General features: G+C 40.3%; 2 protein-coding genes across 2 annotated transcripts; both read left to right on the top strand.

Moving 5' to 3' along the window:
• Window positions 1–83: 83 nt before the first annotated feature.
• LOC121547036 (aquaporin-8-like) lies at window positions 84–12,219 on the top strand. The gene is made up of 4 exons (XM_045209921.1): window positions 84–1,061; window positions 5,457–5,699; window positions 11,605–11,739; window positions 11,962–12,219. The coding sequence occupies exons 1-4, from the start codon at window positions 613–615 to the stop codon at window positions 12,002–12,004; spliced, it is 870 nt and encodes a 289-aa protein (XP_045065856.1). The 5' UTR covers window positions 84–612; the 3' UTR covers window positions 12,005–12,219.
• A 116-nt stretch (window positions 12,220–12,335) lies between these two features.
• On the top strand, window positions 12,336–21,787 carry LOC121548002 (aquaporin-8-like). Its single transcript, XM_041859404.2, has 5 exons — window positions 12,336–13,289; window positions 17,908–18,034; window positions 18,346–18,560; window positions 18,833–18,967; window positions 21,344–21,787. Exons 1-5 carry the CDS (start codon window positions 12,841–12,843, stop codon window positions 21,384–21,386), a joined length of 969 nt encoding a protein of 322 aa, XP_041715338.1. The 5' UTR covers window positions 12,336–12,840; the 3' UTR covers window positions 21,387–21,787.
• The last annotated feature ends 159 nt before the right edge of the window (window positions 21,788–21,946 follow it).

Here is a 21,946-nt window from a genome sequence, read left to right as displayed (position 1 = left end):
TGGCCATTCAGTCCATCAATCATTGTTGATGTGTTTGGTTCAAAGTTCTTTAATGGAAAACATTAATAGTTTATAACTATTTTGGAAAATGTATGCACTCACTAACTGTAAGTCACTCTGGATAAGAGCGTCTGCTAAATGACTAAAATGTAAAAATGTAAATGTATTTTATTACACGATAGGTGGTCTAATAACTTTCTGAACTCAACAGAGGCATTGAACTCACTGATCAGATTTGGTCAAATCACACTTCAACTTGCATGCATATATATTATTTATTGACACTAAATGCATCCCTGACATTAACAGTGTCTCAAATGTAAAATATGTCAATATAGAAAGCATTGTGAGTAGGTAAACTTGTCAATCTCCTCCCATTTAACTTTGAGATTGTGATATAGTGACCTTGATCAAGACACTTCTAACCTCTGGTAGCCTTAGCCAACTTAGAAATTGAAGTTTACCCTTATCGATTTGCAAGGCATGAATTTGACGTTGCCACCCCCTCATGCTGTCTTGTAAAGCTGTTGGGCACACTTCAGGCTAAGAGGTCCTTTGTTGAACTGGTATGAACAGCCTCTATCAGAATGAGGTCAAGGAGCTGAATAAAATATGGCTAGACATTGTCCCTGCCAAGGTTTATGGTCAGTGGGTCAAACAATGAGGCAATATCAATATAGACCGCCAGTGATTATAAATTGTCAAGACACTATCATAAGTCGCTCACTTGTATCTCAGACACTTAGACTAGGCAGTCAGACGGACACAGTCAGAGTTACTCTTACGGTCCAAACAGACACAATGGGAGTTGAGAAAATGGAGCTGGATGAGGGACACTCGACTCTGATGAGTGGCACCAAGAAGCCTCCCATGGTTCGGCCTCCCAACACATTTGAGCGCATCATCCAGCCCTGCCTGGCAGAGGTGGTGGGCACCATGTTCTTCGTCTTCATCGGGTGTGTGTCGTTCATCGAGAACGTTGAGTCTGCAGGCAGGGTACAGCTGGCGCTGGTCCATGGCCTGGCAATGGCCGTCATGGTGGCATGCATGGATGAGATCAGGTAGGACTCACCTGTACTCATCTGCTTGATCTTATCTGTGTGATTTTACCTCACCTGGCTTTTTCATGCAACTTAGAGCTCTGGTTGCAGCAAGCTAGTGGTCTGCTGTGCAGATAAATATTTTGTGTTTTCTCAAGATATAAATTGGAATATAATGTATTTTGGAATAAAAATTATCTGATAAAGTATACAGTACCAGTCAAAAGTTTGGACACACCTACTCATTCAATGGTTTTTCTTTATTTTTACTATTTTCTAAATTGTAGAATAATAGTGAAGACATCAAAACTATAAAATAACACATATGGAATCATGTAGTAACCCCCAAAAAGTGTTAAAGAAATATATAGCGCAAGTGGACATATATAGCGCAAGTGGACAGCAAACCTGGTTTCAAAAAACAAATAAAGCAACACCTCACGGCACAACGCCGCTCCCCCATGTGACCTACTTGTTGTAACACCAAAAAAGTGTTAAACAAATCAAAATATATGTTATATTTGAGATTCTTCAAAGTAGCCACCCTTTGCCTTGATGACAGCTTTGCACACTATTTGCACCGGTTGAGAGAATGCAAATAGTGTGCAAAGCTGTCATCAAGGCAAAGGGTGGCTACTTTGAAGAATCTCAAATATAACATATATTTTGATTTGTTTAACACTTTTTTGGTTACTAAATGATTCCATATGTGTTATTTCATAGTTTTGATGTCTTCACTATTATTCTACAATGTAGAAAATAGTAAAAATAAAGAAAAACCCTTGAATGAGTAGGTGTGTCCAAACCTTTGACTGGTACTATATGCATTTTTTAATCTCACAACGGTAGTGCACTAGGACTTTATTACTCCTGTATTAGTGGAGTAGTGGCTCCACTAATCTTCCTGTGGCTATGGCCTATGATGCTAATGTCTACATGGCTTGTAGTAGAAACAGTTTAGAAATCAGTTTGAAATATGCTAGCTACAGCTCTTCCTTTCCTCTTTTCAACAATATAAATAATTTTTTCATTGATAGCCTACTCCTATAATTCAAACAATTAAAATACCAAGACATGTATGTTTTACTTTCACCTGATATAAAAACACAGAGTCCCTGCTCCTCAATATTTAGATATGCAAATACGAATTGACCAGATGACCTCCTGCAAAGAGGTCGCACATATTAATCATAAAATTACTGAGTTACACAGCACCCTCTAGATTGGGAGTAATAGGCGAGGTAAGTACCAACCCATGATGAGAGAACCAGCCACAGTCTTCCCTATTCACTGCACTTTGCAGTTATTATAGAGCGGTTATTGCGCTGTTTCCTCTCATGTTACAAAGCGAATGCAATATGAAGATTGGGACACAAAAGTGATGCTCCATATGATCAAAGATGGATTTAACGTGAGCATATCTGTCCACTAAACAAATTACTTGCATCACACATAGTTTTATATAGCCATTCTCAACATCAGTAGGCCTATATTGTATGAGACTATTTTCAACAAGAAAGCAAGGTCTTGGGTTGAAATGGGCACCCTTTTGGACTTTGCACATCAAACACACTGTACGTTGGAAATGAATAAATGAATGTGGGCTAGCCTACAGTCTAAGAAATAGTCAAAAATAGACAATAGACAATATTCCTAACAAAATTCAACAGCTTATACTTTGTAAGTATAACTTTTTACATAATCACTCCTAACTAGGCATAAAGGCTATAGTACGGGTGCTGAGGGTGCCGCAGCACCCCCTGAAAAATCTGAATAAAAAATGTATAATATATATACAGTACCAGTCAAATGTTTGGACACACCCACTCATTCAAGGGTTTTTCTTTATTTTTACTATTTTCTACATTGTAGAATAATAGTGAAGACATCAAAACTATGAAATAACACATATGGAATCATGAAGTAACCAAAAAAGTGTTCAACTAATCAAAATATATTTTAGATTTTAGATTCTTCAAAGTAGCCACCCTTTGCCTTGATAACAGCTTTGCACACTCTTGACATTCTCTGAACCAGCTTCACCTGGAATGTTTTTCCAACAGTCTTGAAGGAGTTCCCGCATATGCTGAGCACTTGTTGGCTGCTTTCCCTTCACTCTGCGGTCCAACTCATCCCATACCATCTCAATTGGGTTGAGGTCTGGGGATTATGGAGGCCAAGTCATCTGATGAAGCACTCCATCATCCTTCTTGGTCAGATAGCCCTTACACCGCCTGGAGGTGTGTTGGGTCATTGTCCTGTTGAAAAACAAATGATAGTCCCACTAAGCGCAAACCAGATGGGATGGCGTATCGCTGCAGAATGCAGTGGTAGCCATGCTGGTTAAGTGTGGCTACTACAGGTGGGAACCACACATGTGGAGATCATCCGTTCACCTACTCTGCGTCTCACAAAGACACGGCAGTTGGAACCAAAAATCTCAAATTTGGACTCATCAGACCAAAGGACCGATTTCCACCGGTCTAACGTCCATTGCTTGTGTTTCTTGGCACAAGCAAGTCTCTTCTTATTATTGGTGTCCTTTAGTAGTGGTTTCTTTGCAGCAATTCGACCATGAAGGTCTGATTCACGCAGTCTCCTCTGAACAGTTAATGTTGAGATGTGTCTGTTACTTGAACTCTGTGAAGCATTTATTTGGGCTGCAATCTGAGGTGCAGTTAACTCTAATGAATTTATCCATTTACATTTACATTTTAGTCATTTAGCAGATGCTCTTATCCAGAGCGACTTACAGTTAGTGAGTGCATACATTTTTTAAAAATGTTATTTTCATGGCCCCCCGTGGGAATCAAACCCACAACCCTGGCGTTGCAAACGCCATGCTCTACCAACTGAGCTACATCCCTGCCGGCCATTCCCTCCCCTACCCTGGACGACGCTGGGCCAATTATCCTCTGCAGCAAAGGTAACTCTGGGTCTTCCTTTCCTGTGGCGGTCCTCATGAGAGCCAGTTTCATCATAGAAGGTTTTTGCGAATGCACTTGAAGAAACTTTCAAAGTTCTTGAAACTTCTTGTCTTAAAGTAATGGTGGACTGTCGTTTCTCTTTGTTTATTTGAACAGTTCTTGCCATAATATGGAATTGGTCTTTTACCAAATAACTTCTGTATAGCCCCCCTACCTTGTCACAACACAACTGATTTGCTCAAACGCATTAAGAAGGAAAGAAATTCCACAAATTAACTTTTAACAAGACACACCTGTTAATTGAAATGTATTCCATGTGACTACCTCATGAAGCTGGTTGAGAGAATGCAAATAGTGTGCAAAGCTGTCATCAAGGCAAAGGGTGGCTACTTTGAAGAATCTCAAATATAACATATATTTTGATTTGTTTAACACTTTTTTGGTTACTAAATGATTCCATATGTGTTATTTCATAGTTTTGATGTCTTCACTATTATTCTACAATGTAGAAAATAGTAAAAATAAAGAAAAACCCTTGAATGAGTAGGTGTGTCCAAACCTTTGACTGGTACTATATATATTTTTAAATCTCACAACGGTAGTGCACTAGGACTTTATTACTCCTGTATTAGTGGAGTAGTGGCTCCACTAATCTTCCTGTGGCTATGGCCTATGATGCTCATGTCTACATGGCTTGTAGTAGAAACAGTTTAGAAATCAGTTTGAAATATGCTAGCTACAGCTCTTCCTTTCCTCTTTTCAACAATATAAATTATTTTTTCATTGATAGCCTACTCCTATAATTCAAACAATTAAAATACCAAGACATGTATGTTTTACTTTCACCTGATATAAAAACACAGAGTCCCTGCTCCTCAATATTTAGATATGCAAATACGAATTGACCAGATGACCTCCTGCAAAGAGGTCGCACATATTAATCATAAAATTACTGAGTTACACAGCACCCTCTAGATTGGGAGTAATAGGCGAGGTAAGTACCAACCCATGATGAGAGAACCAGCCACAGTCTTCCCTATTCACTGCACTTCGCAGTTATTATAGAGCGGTTATTGCGCTGTTTCCTCTCATGTTACAAAGCGAATGCAATATGAAGATTGGGACACAAAAGTGATGCTCCATATGATCAAAGATGGATTTAACGTGAGCATTTCTGTCCACTAAACAAATTACTTGCATCACACATAGTTTTATATAGCCTACGCATTTTAGTTTGTTCATTTGGCAATGTGAAACCAACCAGACCAAATGACCAAAACAGAATGTAGCAAATAATTAGAATGATAGCAAACAAACTCCATATGCTGTTTTCTTTGTATAAAAAATGTGAATTATGTATATCTTAATTCAGCTTGGATATTAAAATAGGCCTAATCATTTTTCACAAGCATTCTGATCTATGAAGAAACAAAAGACTTTCAGATTGTGTTTAATAAATGGAAATAAAACCCAATGTAATCCCAATCTAATCGTACAGATGTTGTGATATTCTACAGGCAGCATCCTCCATCATCAGCTATGCCAGTGCAGCAGGGGGAGCGTTCAACGTGGTTAAAACCAGTGGAGCTATCGGCAGTGCCACCGTAGCAGAGATGGTCATGACCCTCTTCCTGTCCCTGGTGGTCTGTATGGGGGCTGTCAACGGCAGGACCCGTACTCCACTGGCTCCACTCTGCATCGGGCTCACTGTGACTGCTTGCATACTTGCTGGGTAAGGGCTGAGGAAAATCTATGGAGACCGGTGAATGTCAATAGATACAGATGGTTTGGAAACACTTGAGGCCTATGTAATGCATTGTCATGATAGATAGTTTACAATGGCGACAGACAAAATAATATACAATTTACATACATTAACATGTAGTGTGTGTGTGCTTCTATCAGTTACACATACATGTCAGTACATACATACAAGTAGGTCAACAAGTAGGTCACATGGGGGAGCGGCGTTGTGCCATGAGGTGTTGCTTTATTAGTTTTTTGAAACCAGGTTTGCTGTCCACTTGCGCTATATATGATCGAAGGGAGTTCCATGCACTCATGGCTCTGTATGATACTGTACGTTTCCTTTAATTTGTTCTGGACCTGGGGACTGTGAAAAGACCCCTGGTGGCATGTCTGGTGGGGTAAGTGTGTGTGTGTCAGTGCTGTGTGTAAGTTGACTATGCAAATAATTTTGAATTTCCAACACATGAATGTTTCTCATAAAAACAAGAAGTGACGCAATCAGTCTTTCCTCAACTCTTAGCCAAGACAGACAGGCATGCATAGTTTTCATATTAGCCCTCTGATTACAACGAAGAGCAAGACGTGCTGCTCTGTTTTGGGCCAGCTGCAGCTTAACTAGATATTTCTTTGCAGCACTTGACCATACAGTGGCTTGCGAAAGTATTCACCCCCCTTGGCATTTTTCCTATTTTGTTGCCTTACAACCTGGAATTAAAATTGATTTTTTGGGGGTCTGTATCATTTGATTTACACAACATGCCTACATCTTTGAAGATGCAAAATATATTTTATTGTGAAACAAACAAGAAATAAGACCAAAAAAACAGAAAACTTGACGTGCATAACTATTCACCCCCCCCAAAGTCAATACTTTGTAGAGCCACCTTTTGCAGCAATTACAGCTGCAAGTATCTTGGGGTATGTCTCTATAAGCTTGGCACATCTAGCCACTGGGATTTCTGCCCATTCTTCAAGGCAAAACTGCTCCAGCTCCTTCAAGTTGGATGGGTTCCGCTGGTGTACAGCAATCTTTAAGTCATACCACAGATTCGCAATTGGATTGAGGTCTGGGCTTTGACTAGGCCATTCCAAGACATTTAAATGTTTCCCCTTAAACCACTCAAGTGTTGCTTTAGCAGTATGCTTAGGGTCATTGTCCTGCTGGAAGGTGAACCTCCGTCCCAGTCTCAAATATCTGGAAGACTGAAACAGGTTTCTCTCAAGAATTTCCCTGTATTTAGCACCATCCATCATTCCTTCAATTCTGACCAGTTTCCCAGTCCCTGCCGATGAAAATAATCCCCACAGCATGATGCAGCCACCACCATGCTTCACTGTAGGGATGGTGTTCTAGGGGTGATGAGAGGTGTTGGGTTTGCGCCAGACATAGCGTTTTCCTTGATGGCCAAAAAGCTCAATTTTAGTCTCATCTGACCAGAGTACCTTTTTCCATATGTTTGGGGAGTCTCCCACATGCCTTTTGGCGAACACCAAACATGTTTGCTTGTTTTTTTCTTTAAGCAATGGCTTTTTTCTGGCCACACTTCCGTAAAGCCCAGCTCTGTGGAGTGTACGGCTTAAAGTGGTCCTATGAACAGATACTCCAATCTCCGCTGTGGTGCTTTGCTGCTCCTTCAGGGTTATCTTTGGTCTCTTTGTTGCCTCTCTGATGAATGCCCTGGTCCGTCAGTTTTGGTGGGTGGCCCTCTCTTGGCAGGTTTGTTGTGGTGCCATATTCTTTACATTTTTTAATAATGTATTTAATGGTGCTCCATTGGATGTTCAAAGTTTCGAATATTTTTCTATAACCCAACCCTGATCTGTACTTCTCCACAACTTTGTCCCTCACCTGTTTGGCGAGCTTGGTGGTGCCCCTTTCTTAGTGATGTTGCAGACTCTGGGTTCTTTCAGAACAGGTGTATATATGCTGAGATCATGTGACAGACCATGTGACACTTAGATTGCACACAGGTGGACTTTATTTAACTAATTATGTGACTTCTGAAGGTAATTCGTTGCACCAGATCTTATTTAGGGGCTTATAGCAAAGGGGGTGAATACATATGCACGCTCCACTTTTCCGTTATTTATTTTTTAGAATTTTTTTAAACAAGTTTATTTTTTCACTTCACCAATTTTGACTATTTTTTATATGTCCATTACATGAAATCCAAATAAAAATCCATTTAAATTACAGGTTGTAATGCAACGAAATAGGAAAAACGCCAAGGGGGATGAATACTTTTGCAAGGCACTGTATGACTGGACAATAATCAAGATAAGATAAAACTAGAGCCTGCAGGACTTGCTTTGTGGAATGTGGTGTCAAAGGAGCAGAGCATCTCTTTATTACGGGCAGACCTCTCCCCATCTTTACAACCATTGAATCTACAGTATATGTTTTGACCATGACAGTTTACAGTCTAAGGCAGGGGTGTCAAACTCATTTTAGCTCAGGGGCCACATGGAGGAAAATCTATTCCCAAATGGGCCGACTGGTAAAATCATGGTATATATAACTTAAAAACAACAACTTCAGATTGTTTTCTTTGTTTTAATATGATCAACATACAACATAAAGCTGGAGCCTGAGGACAGTGTGTCCAAAATAGTACAAGCACAACATCACTATTAATCATAAAACACGTCAAGTTTATTTGAAAATTCTAAAGAAAAAGAACACACAAACACACAATGCCTCAGTGATTAACAGAACTGTTTCACAGATCACAGAACTATATCAGGGTGTCATTTCTCAGGCAGAAATGTAGATAAAAATAATGAAATCCTGTTCCCCAAACAAGTGCAAGAACCACAGAGTCAAGAATAGGTTAAATATACAAATAAAATAAAATCAATTAAAAACAATAGCACATCAACATAAAAACATATAAACATAAATCTGAAAGCGTTGCTCAAACTCCCGTAACAGTCCCGTTATTTTATCTTTGAACCGCTTCATGTCTGCCACATGTTGGGTCGCGCACACATTTTTCAGACAGGGGAAGTGAGCTGCATCACCACCGGCAAGTTGCGTCTCCCACAATGACAGCTTCAACTTGAAAGAACGTATGCTGTCATAATACTGCGTGACAACTTTGTTGCGCCCTTGCAGCTGTTTGTTCAAGTTATTCAGGTGCTCTGTAACATCCACCATAAATGCAAGGTCCTGCATCCATCTGCGGAATGAAATTCTAACACTGGTTTGCCCTTTTCTTCCATGAACTGTTCAATTTCTTCTCGTAAATCAAAGAAACGCCTCAGCACAGCACCTCGGCTTAACCATCTTACCTCAGTGTGGTATGGCAGGCCATAGATGTGGTCTTTCTCTCTGAGAAGGCTGTCAAACTGACGGTGATTCAGGCTTCTGGATCGGATGAAATTAACAGTTTGGATGACCACCTTCATGACGTTATCCATCTTTAATGACTTGCAACACAAAGCCTCCTGGTGCAAAATACAGTGAAAAGTCCAAAAATCACGTCCTCCATTTGCAGATTGCACTTTCTCTCTGAACTTTGTCACAACGCCTGCTTTTTTCCCGATCATTGAGGGCGCACCATCTGTAGCCAGGCTGACAGCGCGGGACCAGTCCACTCCGACCCTGTCCAGCGCGCCGACGAGTGCAGTGAAAATATCAGCTGCTGTCGTTGTATCTGTCATCGGCACCAACTCCACGAACTCCTCAGTGACGGTCAATGTGTCATCAACTCCGCGGATGAAAATGGCCAGTTGTGCAACATCTGTAATGTCCGTGCTTTCATCAATTGCAACCGAAAACGCAATAAATTACTTTACTTTTTGCTTCAACTGGCTGTCCAAATCACCTGAAAGATCGGAAATCCTGTCTGCAACTGTGTTTCTTGTCAGGCTGATATTTGCAAAAGCCTGCCGCTTTTCAGGGCACACAATCTCCGCTGCCTTCATCATGCATGTTTTTACAAATTCACCCTCACTAAATGGTTTTGAAGCCACTGCGATTTCATTAGCAATGAGGTAGCTAGCTTTCACTGCAGCGTCACTGATGTCTCGGCTGTGAGTAAACACAGACTGCTGTTTCTTCAGACCTGCCAACAGTTCATTCACCTTCTCTCATCTCCGCTGTCCTTGAAAGTTGTCATATTTGTCGGCATGAAGACTCACATAGTGGCGACGAAGGTTATATTCTTTCAGCACTGCAACATGCTCTGAACACACCAAACATACAGCTTTCCCATTCAATTCCGTGAATAAATAGGATGACAATTTTTCTTGGAACACTCTGCACTCTGCGTCCACTTTTCTCTTTTTTGACAGAGACATATTGGGGCAATGAGGGTGCCAAAGCACATAATGTTAAAAGTAGAAGCCATAATAAATATCGCGGGCAAAACAAAGTAGCTCATTGGCTGCACGTGCTTGACCTACTTGCTCTGCCCCGGTATAAACAGTTTGCTTGCTTAACACAATTGCTATTGCGCCATCCAGTGGACGCAATTGGAACAGCAGTTTATTTTATTGAAAAATTGCAGCGCATTTTTATACCGGATTAAACCCGTTTGCGGGCCTGATCCGGCCCGCGGGCCGGACGTTTGACACCCCTGGTCTAAGGTAATACTAAGTAAATTAGTCTCCTCAACTTGTTCAACAGCCACACCATTCATTACCAGATTCAGCTGAGGTCTAGAACTTAGGCAATGATTTGTACCAAATACAATGCTCTTATCTTTAGAAATGTTCAGGACCAGTTTATTACTGGCCACCCATTCCAAAACAGACTGCAACTCTTTGTTAAGGGTTTCAGTGACTTCATTAACTGTGGTTGCTGATGTGTATATGGTTGAATCATCATTATACATGGACACACATGCTTTGTTCAATGCCAGTGTAAGGTCATTGGTAAAAATAGAAAAGAGTCGAGGGCCTAGAGAGCTGCCCTGCGGTACACCACACTTTATATGTTTGACATTAGAAAAGCTTCCATTAAAGAAAACCCTCTGAATTATATTAGATAGATAGCTCTGAATCCACGATATGGCAGAGGTTGAGAAGCCATAGCACATAAGTTTTCTCAACAACAGGTTATGGTCAATAATATCAAAGGCTGCACTGAAATCTAACAGTACAGCTCCCACAATCGTCTTATTATCAATTTCTTTCAACCAATCATCAGTCATTTGTGTCAGTGCAGTACATGTTGAGTGCCCTTCTCTATAAGCATGCTGAAAGTCTGTTGTTAATTTGTTTACAGAGAAGTAGTATTGTATTTGGTCAAACACCATTTTTTCCAACAGTTTGCTAAGAGCTGGCAGCAAGCTGATAGGTCTGCTGTTAGAACCATTAAAGGCTGCTTTACCACTCTTGGGTAGCGGAATTACTTTGGCTTCCCTCCAGACCTGAGGACAAAGACTTTCCTCTATGCTCAGATTAAATATATGACAGATGGGAGTGGCTATATAGTCAGCTACCATCCACAGTAGCTTTCCATCTGTTGTCAATGCCAGGAGGTTTGTCATTATTGATCGATAACAATAGTTTTTCCACCTCTCCCACACTAACTTTACAAAATTCAAACTTGCAATGCTTTTCTTTCATTTTATTATTTTTTGTATACTTGAGTACGATGGCTCGCTGTTCGTTGTTGGCATTTCCTGCCTAAGTTTGCCCACTTTGCCAATGATGAATGGTGTTTTGAAATGACAAGGGTTCGCAGCAGAACAGTTTCAATACTATTTATGCTGTGCTATTTGTTGTTATCGACAAATGTCACAGCAGAAATAAAGAGGGCATTGCCATTGACATCACTGCCTGCCTGATAATGATTAATTATATTAAGACGTATTGATCAGATGTAATGCATTGTTCTATCAATATAGTAACCAGATGTGTTTGTCCCATTGGTCTTTCAGAGGGTCAGTATCTGGAGGGTGCATGAACCCAGCGCGGGCGTTTGGCCCTGCAGTGGTAGCTAACTACTGGGAGTACCACTGGATCTACTGGGTGGGACCGGTTGCAGGGGCCCTTATCACTGGCAGCTTGGTCAGGTAGGATACAGCACACCCAGCTTTCATTACTCACCTATTTATAGATTGTATTACCCTTAGGCCATAGATTGTGTCCTTAAATAGGCACTAAAATGGCACTGCATTTCCAAACGGTTTCAGCATGTTATAGTCATACTGTATACAGTCACTAGGAGAATATTGCTTCATCGCATTGTAATTCATGTATAGTTTACTATTATTTAATTCTATTTTTGTACACAGGTTGTTGTTGGGAGACCAGAAAACTCGTCTTGTTCTGAAGTGAATATGTCGTCTCTGAGGAATGGGGGCCTTTTTGACAACGTCTTTGCCATGCTTTTTTTCAGAAACAATGTAATTATCTTCCCAAATATTTTATTGCCTTCTATAGCTTGCAGAACTTTTGTATTTCACATCTTGTTGTACACGTCATATTGTTTTGAACCGTAGTGAACTATAAAACAAAAACAATTTGCATAAATATATTACATTCAAACCTGTGATCACTTCTGGCCATTCAGTCCATCAATCATTGTTGATGTGTTTGGTTCCAAGTTCTTTAATGGAAAACATTAATAGTTTATAACTATTTTGGAAAATGTATGCACTCACTAACTGTAAGTCACTCTGGATAAGAGCGTCTGCTAAATGACTAAAATGTAAAAATGTAAATGTATTTTATTACACGATAGGTGGTCTAATAACTTTCTGAACTCAACAGAGGCATTGAACTCACTGATCAGATTTGGTCAAATCACACTTCAACTTGCATGCATATATATTATTTATTGACACTAAATGCATCCCTGACATTAACAGTGTCTCAAATGTAAAATATGTCAATATAGAAAGCATTGTGAGTAGGTAAACTTGTCAATCTCCTCCCATTTAACTTTGAGATTGTGATATAGTGACCTTGATCAAGACACTTCTAACCTCTGGTAGCCTTAGCCAACTTAGAAATTGAAGTTTACCCTTATCGATTTGCAAGGCATGAATTTGACGTTGCCACCCCCTCATGCTGTCTTGTAAAGCTGTTGGGCACACTTCAGGCTAAGAGGTCCTTTGTTGAACTGGTATGAACAGCCTCTATCAGAATGAGGTCAAGGAGCTGAATAAAATATGGCTAGACATTGTCCCTGCCAAGGTTTATGGTCAGTGGGTCAAACAATGAGGCAATATCAATATAGACCGCCAGTGATTATAAATTGTCAAGACACTATCATAAGTCGCTCACTTGTATCTCAGACACTTAGACTAGGCAGTCAGACGGACACAGTCAGAGTTACTCTTACGGTCCAAACAGACACAATGGGAGTTGAGAAAATGGAGCTGGATGAGGGACACTCGACTCTGATGAGTGGCACCAAGAAGCCTCCCATGGTTCGGCCTCCCAACACATTTGAGCGCATCATCCAGCCCTGCCTGGCAGAGGTGGTGGGCACCATGTTCTTCGTCTTCATCGGGTGTGTGTCGTTCATCGAGAACGTTGAGTCTGCAGGCAGGGTACAGCTGGCGCTGGTCCATGGCCTGGCAATGGCCGTCATGGTGGCATGCATGGATGAGATCAGGTAGGACTCACCTGTACTCATCTGCTTGATCTTATCTGTGTGATTTTACCTCACCTGGCTTTTTCATGCAACTTAGAGCTCTGGTTGCAGCAAGCTAGTGGTCTGCTGTGCAGATAAATATTTTGTGTTTTCTCAAGATATAAATTGGAATATAATGTATTTTGGAATAAAAATTATCTGATAAAGTATACAGTACCAGTCAAAAGTTTGGACACACCTACTCATTCAATGGTTTTTCTTTATTTTTACTATTTTCTAAATTGTAGAATAATAGTGAAGACATCAAAACTATAAAATAACACATATGGAATCATGTAGTAACCCCCAAAAAGTGTTAAAGAAATATATAGCGCAAGTGGACATATATAGCGCAAGTGGACAGCAAACCTGGTTTCAAAAAACAAATAAAGCAACACCTCACGGCACAACGCCGCTCCCCCATGTGACCTATTGAAGTATTTGATACACTGCCGATTTTGCAGGTTTTCCTACTTACAAAGCATGTAGAGGTCTGTCATTTTTATCATAGGTACACTTCAACTGTGAGAGACGGAATCTAAAACAAAAAATCCAGAAAATCACATTGTATGATTTTTAAGTAATTAATTTGCAATTTATTGCATGACATAAGTATTTGATACATCAGAAAAGCAGAACTTAATATTTGGTACAGAAACCTTTCTTTGCAATTACAGATTTCCTGTAGGTCTTGACTAGGTTTGCACACACTGCAGCAGGGATTTTGGCCCACTCCTCCATACAGACCTTCTCCCGTTTCGGGGCTGTCGCTGGGCAATATGGACTTTCAGCTCCCTCCAAAGATTTTCTATTGGGTTCAGGTCTGGAAACTGGCAAGGCCACTCCAGGACCTTGAGATGCTTCTTACGGAGCCACTCCTTAGTTGCCCTGGCTGTGTGTTTCGGGTCGTTGTCATGCTGGAAGACCCAGCCACCACCCATCTTCAATGCTCTTACTGAGGGAAGGAGGTTGTTGGCCAAGATCTCGCAATACATGGCCCCATCCATCCTCCCCTCAATACGGTGCAGTCGTCCTGTCCCCTTTGCAGAAAAGCATCCCCAAAGAATGATGTTTCCACCTCCATGCTTCACGGTTGGGATGGTGTTCTTGGGGTTGTACTCATCCTTCTTCTTCCTCCAAACACGGCGAGTGGAGTTTAGACCAAAAAGCTATATTTTTGTCTCATCAGACCACATGACCTTCTCCCATTCCTCCTCTGGATCATCCAGATGGTCATTGGCAAACTTCAGACGGGCCTGGACATGCGCTGGCTTGAGCAGGGGGACCTTGCGTGCACTGTAGGATATTAATCCATGACGGCGTAGTGTGTTACTAATGGTTTCCTTTGAGACTGTGGTCCCAGCTCTCTTCAGGTCATTGACCAGGTCCTGCCGTGTAGTTCTGGGCTGATCCCTCACCTTCCTCATGATCATTGATGCCCCACGAGGTGAGATCTTGCATGAAGCCCCAGACCGAGGGTGATTGACCGTCATCTTAAACTTCTTCCATTTTCTAATAATTGCGCCAACAGTTGTTGCCTTCTCACCAAGCTGCTTGCCTATTGTCCTGTAGCCCATCCCAGCCTTGTGCAGGTCTACAATTGTATCCCTGATGTCCTTACACAGCTCTCTGGTCTTGGCCATTGTGGAGAGGTTGGAGTCTGTTTGATTGAGTGTGTGGACAGGTGTCTTTTATACAGGTAACGAGTTCAAACAGGTGCAGTTAATACAGGTAATGAGTGGAGAACAGGAGGGCTTCTTAAAGAAAAACTAACAGGTCTGTGAGAGCCGGAATTCTTACTGGTTGGTAGGTGATCAAATAATTATGTCATGCAATAAAATGCAAATTAATTACTTAAAAATCATACAATGTGATTTTCTGGATTTTTTGTTTTAGATTCCGTCTCTCACAGTTGAAGTGTACCTATGATAAAAATTACAGACCTCTACATGCTTTGTAAGTAGGAAAACCTGCAAAATCGGCAGTGTATCAAATACTTGTTCTCCCCACTGTATGTACTGACATGTATGTGTAACTGATAGATGCACACACACACTACATGTTAATGTATGTAAATTGTGTATTATTTTGTCTGTAATGTATTTTTTGTTATATGTCGGACCCCAGTAAGACTAGCTGTTGCCATTGGCGTCTGCTAATGGTGACCCTAATAAATCTACATCTAAACCATCTATCATGACAATGCATTACATAGGCCTTAAGTGTTTCCAAACCATCTGTATCTATTGACATTCACAGGTCTCCATAGATTTTCCCCAGCCCTTACCCAGCAAGTATGCAAGCAGTCACAGTGAGCCCGATGCAGAGTGGAGCCAGTGGGGTACGGGTCCTGCCGTCGACAGCCCCCATACAGACCACCAGGGACAGGAAGAGGGTCATGACCATCTCTGCTACGGTGGCACAGCCGATAGCTCCACTGGTTTTAACCACGTTGAACGCTCCCCCTGCTGCACTGGCATAGCTGATGATGGAGGATGCTGCCTGTAGAATATCACAACATCTGTACGATTAGATTGTGATTGCATTGGGTTTTATTTCCATTTATTAAACACAATCTGAAAGTCTTTTGTTTCTTCATAGATCCGAATGCTTGTGAAAAATGATTAGGCCTATTTTAGTATCCAAGCTGAATTAAGATATACATAATTCACATTTTTTATACCAAGAAAACAGCATATGGAGTTTGTTTGCTATCGTTCTAATCAGAGTTTGATTATTTGCTACATTCTGTTTTGGTCATTTGGTCTGGTTGGTTTCACATTGCCAAATGTCGAACAAACTAAAATGCGTAGGCTATATACAACTATGTGTGATGCAAGTAATTTGTTTAGTGGACAGAAATGCTCACGTTAAATCCATCTATGATCATATGGAGAATCACTTTTATGTCCCAATCTTCATATTGCATTCGCTTTGTAACATGAGAGGAAACAGCGCAATAACCGCTCTATAATAACTGCGAAGTGAATAGGGGAGACTGTGGCTGGTTCTCTCATCATGGGTTGGTACTTACTTCACCTATTACTCACAATCTAGAGGGTGCTGTGTAACTCAGTAATTTTATGATTAATATGTGCGACTTCTTCGCAAGAGGTAATCTGGTCAATTCATATTAGCATATCTAAATATTGAGGAGCAGGAATTCTGTGCTTTTATATGAGGTGAAAGTAAAATATACATGTCTTGGTATTTTAATTGTTTGAATTATAGGAGTAGGCTATCAATGAACAAATCATTTATATTGTTGAAAAGAGGAAAGGAAGAGCTATAGCTAGCATATTTCAAACTGATTTCTAAACTGTTTCTACTACAAGCCATGTAGAAATTAGCATCATAGGCCGTAACCACAGGAAGATTAGTGGAGCCACTACTCCACTAATACAGGAGTAATAAAGTCCTAGTGCACTACTTTTGTGAGATTAAAAAATATCTCATGAGGACCGCCACAAGAAAGGAAGACCCAGAGTTACCTCTGCTGCAGAGGATAAGTTCATTAGAGTTACCAGCCTCAGAAATTGCAGACCAAATAAATGCTTCACAGAGTTCAAGTAACAGACACATCTCAACATCAACTGTTCAGAGGAGACTGCGTGAATCAGGCCTTCATGTTCGAATTGCTGCAAAGAAACCACTGCTAAAGGACACCAATAATAAGAAGAGACTTGCTTGGGCCAAGAAACACAAACAATGGACATTAGACCAGTGGAAATCTGTCCTTTGGTCTGATGAGTCCAAATTTGAGATTTTTGTTTCCAACCGCCGTGTCTTTGTGAGACGCAGAGTAGGTGAATGGATGATCTCCACATGTGTGGTTCCCACCATGAAGCATGGAGGAGGAGGTGTGATGGTGTGTGGGTGCTTTGCTGGTGACACTGTCAGTGATTTATTTTAAATTCAAGGCACACTTAACCAGCATGGCTACCACAGCATTCTGCAGTGATACGCCATCCCATCTGGTTAGCGCTTACTGGGACTATCATTTGTTTTTCAACAGGACAATGACCCAACACACATACAGGATGTGTAAGGGCTATTTGACCAAGAAGGAGAGTGATGGAGTGCTGCATCAGATGACCTGGCCTCCACAATCACCCGACCTCAACCCAAGTGAGATGGTTTGGGATGAGTTGGACCGCAGAGTGAAGGAAAAGCAGCCAACAACTGCTCTGCATATGTGGGAACTCCTTCAAGACTGTTGGAAAAGCATTCCAGGTGAAGCTGGTTCAGAAAATGCCAAGAGTGTGCAAAGTTGTCATCAAGGCAAAGGGTGGCTACTTTGAAGAATCTAAAATCTAAAATATATTTTGATTTGTTTACCACTTTTTTGGTTACTACATGATTCCATATGTGTTATTTCATAGTTTTGATGTTATCACTATTATTGTACAGTATAGAAGATAGTCAAAATAAAGAAAACCCTTGAATGAGTAGGTGTGTCCAAACTTTTGACTGGTACTGTATGTATGAAAAATAGTTTGTTATAGACTAAATTAATTTTATATAATTGAATTTAAATAATTAAATCAGTGTGTAGGCTTTTATTTTTAATGCAACTTAATTTATCCTTCTCTTCATGCAGTGGACCCCATTTCAACCCTCCCTTCACCATTGCCATCTACCTGTGTTGTGGCATGCAACTGTTCATGGTCGTCCCATACCTTATCAGCCAGTTAATAGGAGGGGTGCTGGGAGCTGCCATGTCAAAGGTCAGTTGAGTTATTAATGTTCACCTGTGGTAACCTCTAATGAACAGGTACAGTGGTACAAATGGAGAACAGCTAATAATTCTATAGTGGAAAGGCTAATCTCTTCCACCAGCCGGCTCTCATTGAGCCTGGGGACAAAGTCAGGGAAAGGCATGCTTATAAACTTAAGAACATCAATCAATTAATCAATTATTTGTATAGGCCTAGGCGCTTTTATGAATACATTTGTCACTAATGTGAAGTGGTGTTCTGCTGTGCTTAGCACCTGCAATATGCAGGTCAGCAGCTGACTGATGTATACTGTCCCTCAGATGATGACATCAAAGGAGAACTATGCCAACGCCACCGGAGCGGCGTTTACTATCCTCCAATCAGAGGACCAGCTGGCGGGAGCCATATTTGGAGAGATCGCGATGACGTGCCTAGTTTCCATGGTAGTATTGCTAGGGGCGGTCAACGTAAAGAGCAAAAGCCCCATGGTGCCTTTCCTGGTAGGCTGTACTGTCATCATCAACATTCTGGCAGGGTGAGTTGAGAGAAGATATTCATTGAATTGTATAATATTTAAGAATACAATATTACATTTTTAAGCCTGCTCTATGAAATCTAGACTATTCCAGTACCCACATGCTCAGAATTCACCAATAGTCAGTTTCACTCACATTGTCAAGTTTGTATCATGTGCCAGATAATGTCCCCTTTACCAAATAGCATCTCTGATTGCTCTAAAGTTGGTGATGGCAGTTATCCTAGATATTTTTGCACTTAAGCACTTAACCTGTCTGTGCGCTGGTTCAGGGGAGACGTGTCTGGGACCTGTCTGAACCCAGCCAGGGCTCTGGGGCCAGCGGTAATGGCCAACTACTGGACCTACCATTGGGTTTACTGGGCTGGTCCTATCGCAGGAGGTCTACTGGCAGCAGAACTAGTGAGGTGAGAGATACAGTAGATAGGCCATCACATAAAATTTGTTAAAACCTGTAATGTGCTTTTTTTTAAATTCACATTTACATTTACAAAAATCTATACATCCTTCTACAATGTGCTTGAAATACTGTATAATGAAGATCACATTTTGCAGTAGCAAGTTGACTTTGTAAAAGTAAAAGAGGAGACTTATACAGAGCTTTCTGGATACTGGTGGCTTTGTAAAACTGCAAAGGCTAATAGCACCAGGGGCTAAAAGACCAAAACCAATAGCATGGTGGCTAAAGAGCATGGTTAAAAACGCAAATGGCCAAAAGGCAAAGTATGCTTCTGAGTTTCAAGACCATATAATCATTCTGAATTGCGTAAACATCATTACAGACGTTGGTACGGTGTCTTCCGAAACGATTCACACCCCTTGACTTTTCCACATTTTGTTGTGATACAGCCTATTGTCCAGAATTTAAAATTGATTAAATTGAGATGTTATGTTACTGGCCTACCCACAATACCCTATAATGGCAAAGTGGAATTATGTTTTTACACATTTTTACAATTAAACATGAAAAGCTGAAATGTCTTGTCAACCCCTTTGTTATGGCAAGCCTAAATAAGTTCAGGAGTAAACGGTTGCTTAACAAGTCACATAATAAGTTGCATGGACTCACTGTGTGCAATAATAGTGTTTAACATGATTTTGTAATGACTACCTCATCTCTGTACCCCACAAATACAATTACCTGTAATGTCCCTCAGTAGAGCAGTGCATTTCAAATACAGATTCAACCACAAACACCAGGGAGGTTTTCCAATGCCTCGCAAAGGGCACCTATTGATAGATGGGTAAAAAAATAAAACATTAAACAGACATTGAACATCCCTTCGAGCATGATGAAGTTATTAATTACACTTTGGGTGGTGTATCAATACACCTAGTCACTACAAAGATGCAGGCGTCCTTCCTAACTCAGTTGCCGGAGAGGAAGGAAACCACTCAGGGATTTCACCAAGAGGCCAATGGTGACTTTAAAGTTTAATGGCGCTGATAGGAGAAAACTGAGAATGGTTCAACAACATTATAGTTACTCCACAATACTAACCTAAATGACAGAGTGAAAAGAATGAAACCTGTACAGAATTTAAAAAATCGAAAACCTGCATCTTGTTTGCAATAAGGCACTAAAGTAAAACTGCCAATAATTTGGCAAATAAATATGCTTTATGTCCTGAATACAAAGCGTTATGTTTGGTGCAAATCCAACACAAGAGTACCACTCTTCATATTTTCAAGCATGGTGGTGGCTGCATCATATTATGGGTATGCTTGTCATCGGCAAGGACTAGGGAGTTTTTTTTTTTTTTATGAAACGGAATAGAGCTAAGCACAGGCAAAATCCTAGAGGAAAACCTGGCTAAGTCTGCTTTCTAGCAATGATCAACAACCAACTTGACAGAGCTTGAAGAATTGTAACACAATGCCAAATATACACTGGAGTTGCTTACCAAGACGACATTGGATGTTCCTGCGTGGCCTGGTTACAGTTTCGACTTAAATTGGCATGAAATCTGTGGCAAGATTTAAAAATGGCTGTCTAGCAGTGAACAACCAACTTGACAGAGCTTTAAGAATTTTAAAAAGAACAATGTACAAATATTGTACAATCCAGGTGTGCAAAACTCTTATAGACTTACACAGAAAGATTCACAGCTTTAATCGCTACCAAAGGTGCTTCTACAAAGTATTGACTCATGGGTGTGAATACTTATGTAAATGAGGCATTTCTGCATTTAATTTTCAATAAATTTGCTAACATTTCTAAAAACATATTTTCACTGTGTTAGTATGGTGTATTGTGCGTAGATGGGTGAGAGAAAAAATATCAATTTAATCCATTTTGAATTCAGGCTGTAACACAACAAAATGTGGAATGAGTCAAGGGATATGAATACTTTCTGAAGGCATTGTAGATATAACACTAATACAACTTTAAGTTGAACAATGACAACAGTTAGACTTTGCTACTTTGTCATGTTGTCCAGAACAGAGTGGCGTTCAGCATTTTAGCAAGTTCAAGGTTGGATTGTCAGTTCCTGAGGCCTAGAATTCTGTCCTGACATCTGTGTCAAAGGGATTTATGGAAAACACTATTTTACATTAGACCGTTTTAAGTTATGTGTAAGCAATTAGGCAGGCTATTCAATGTTAGGCAGGCTAATCATATTAAGCAAAAATATGTGAGGATGTGGTCGTCGTCGATCTTGGTCGTCATCTTGGCATCCCGGTCGGCCCCCACAATACCTTATGTTGCTAGGTTGATATCTTTATCAGTGTCTAGTTTCTGTTGTGATTTTGACTAAAAGAACAGCACTTTTCTTTTCCAGACTTGTGCTTGGAGATGAGAAGACACTAATCCTCATGAAGTGACATCCTACTGTACATGTCCTATGCAAGTCACTGTGGAAAACATTTCACCAACTACTTACTACTTTTTGTCATATTAAGCTTTTTTTTATATAAGCAATGTGAATTTAGACTCAGAATGGAATTTCTGTTTAATTTGAAATACTATGAATCTGGTTTGCAAATGTCAGCAGATAGCAGGAGGTGTCATACTGTACTAATATAACTGTTATTGTACTCTCTGTTTCCAGTTTGCTTTCGTGTTTTTCCTTTATATTAAAAGATAAAGATGTGGATGCTCTGTAAAGATGATTGCAACTGCAAGCTGATTTACCGTGATGCAAGAGCGCCCCCCGTTGGGCGTGATGGATACTGGTACATTTGTTGTTTAATTTTGTATTTCTGGATGTATTGGTCTCCGGCTATGGAGGACTAAAAGTGCCACAATTAAATAAATAAATACACCATTAAATAATTACTTAAATGTGTCATTAATTAATTCAAATTAGAATTAAATACATAAATGTGTAATTAAATGTATCATTAATTAATTCAAATACCGATTCATTTTATGTAAAATACAT

The sequence above is a fragment of the Coregonus clupeaformis genome, chromosome 31 (genome assembly GCF_020615455.1).
Source record: "Coregonus clupeaformis isolate EN_2021a chromosome 31, ASM2061545v1, whole genome shotgun sequence".
NCBI lineage: Eukaryota > Metazoa > Chordata > Actinopteri > Salmoniformes > Salmonidae > Coregonus > Coregonus clupeaformis.
Note: the sequence above shows the minus strand (reverse complement) of the source record. Positions and strands in the feature narration are given on the sequence as shown.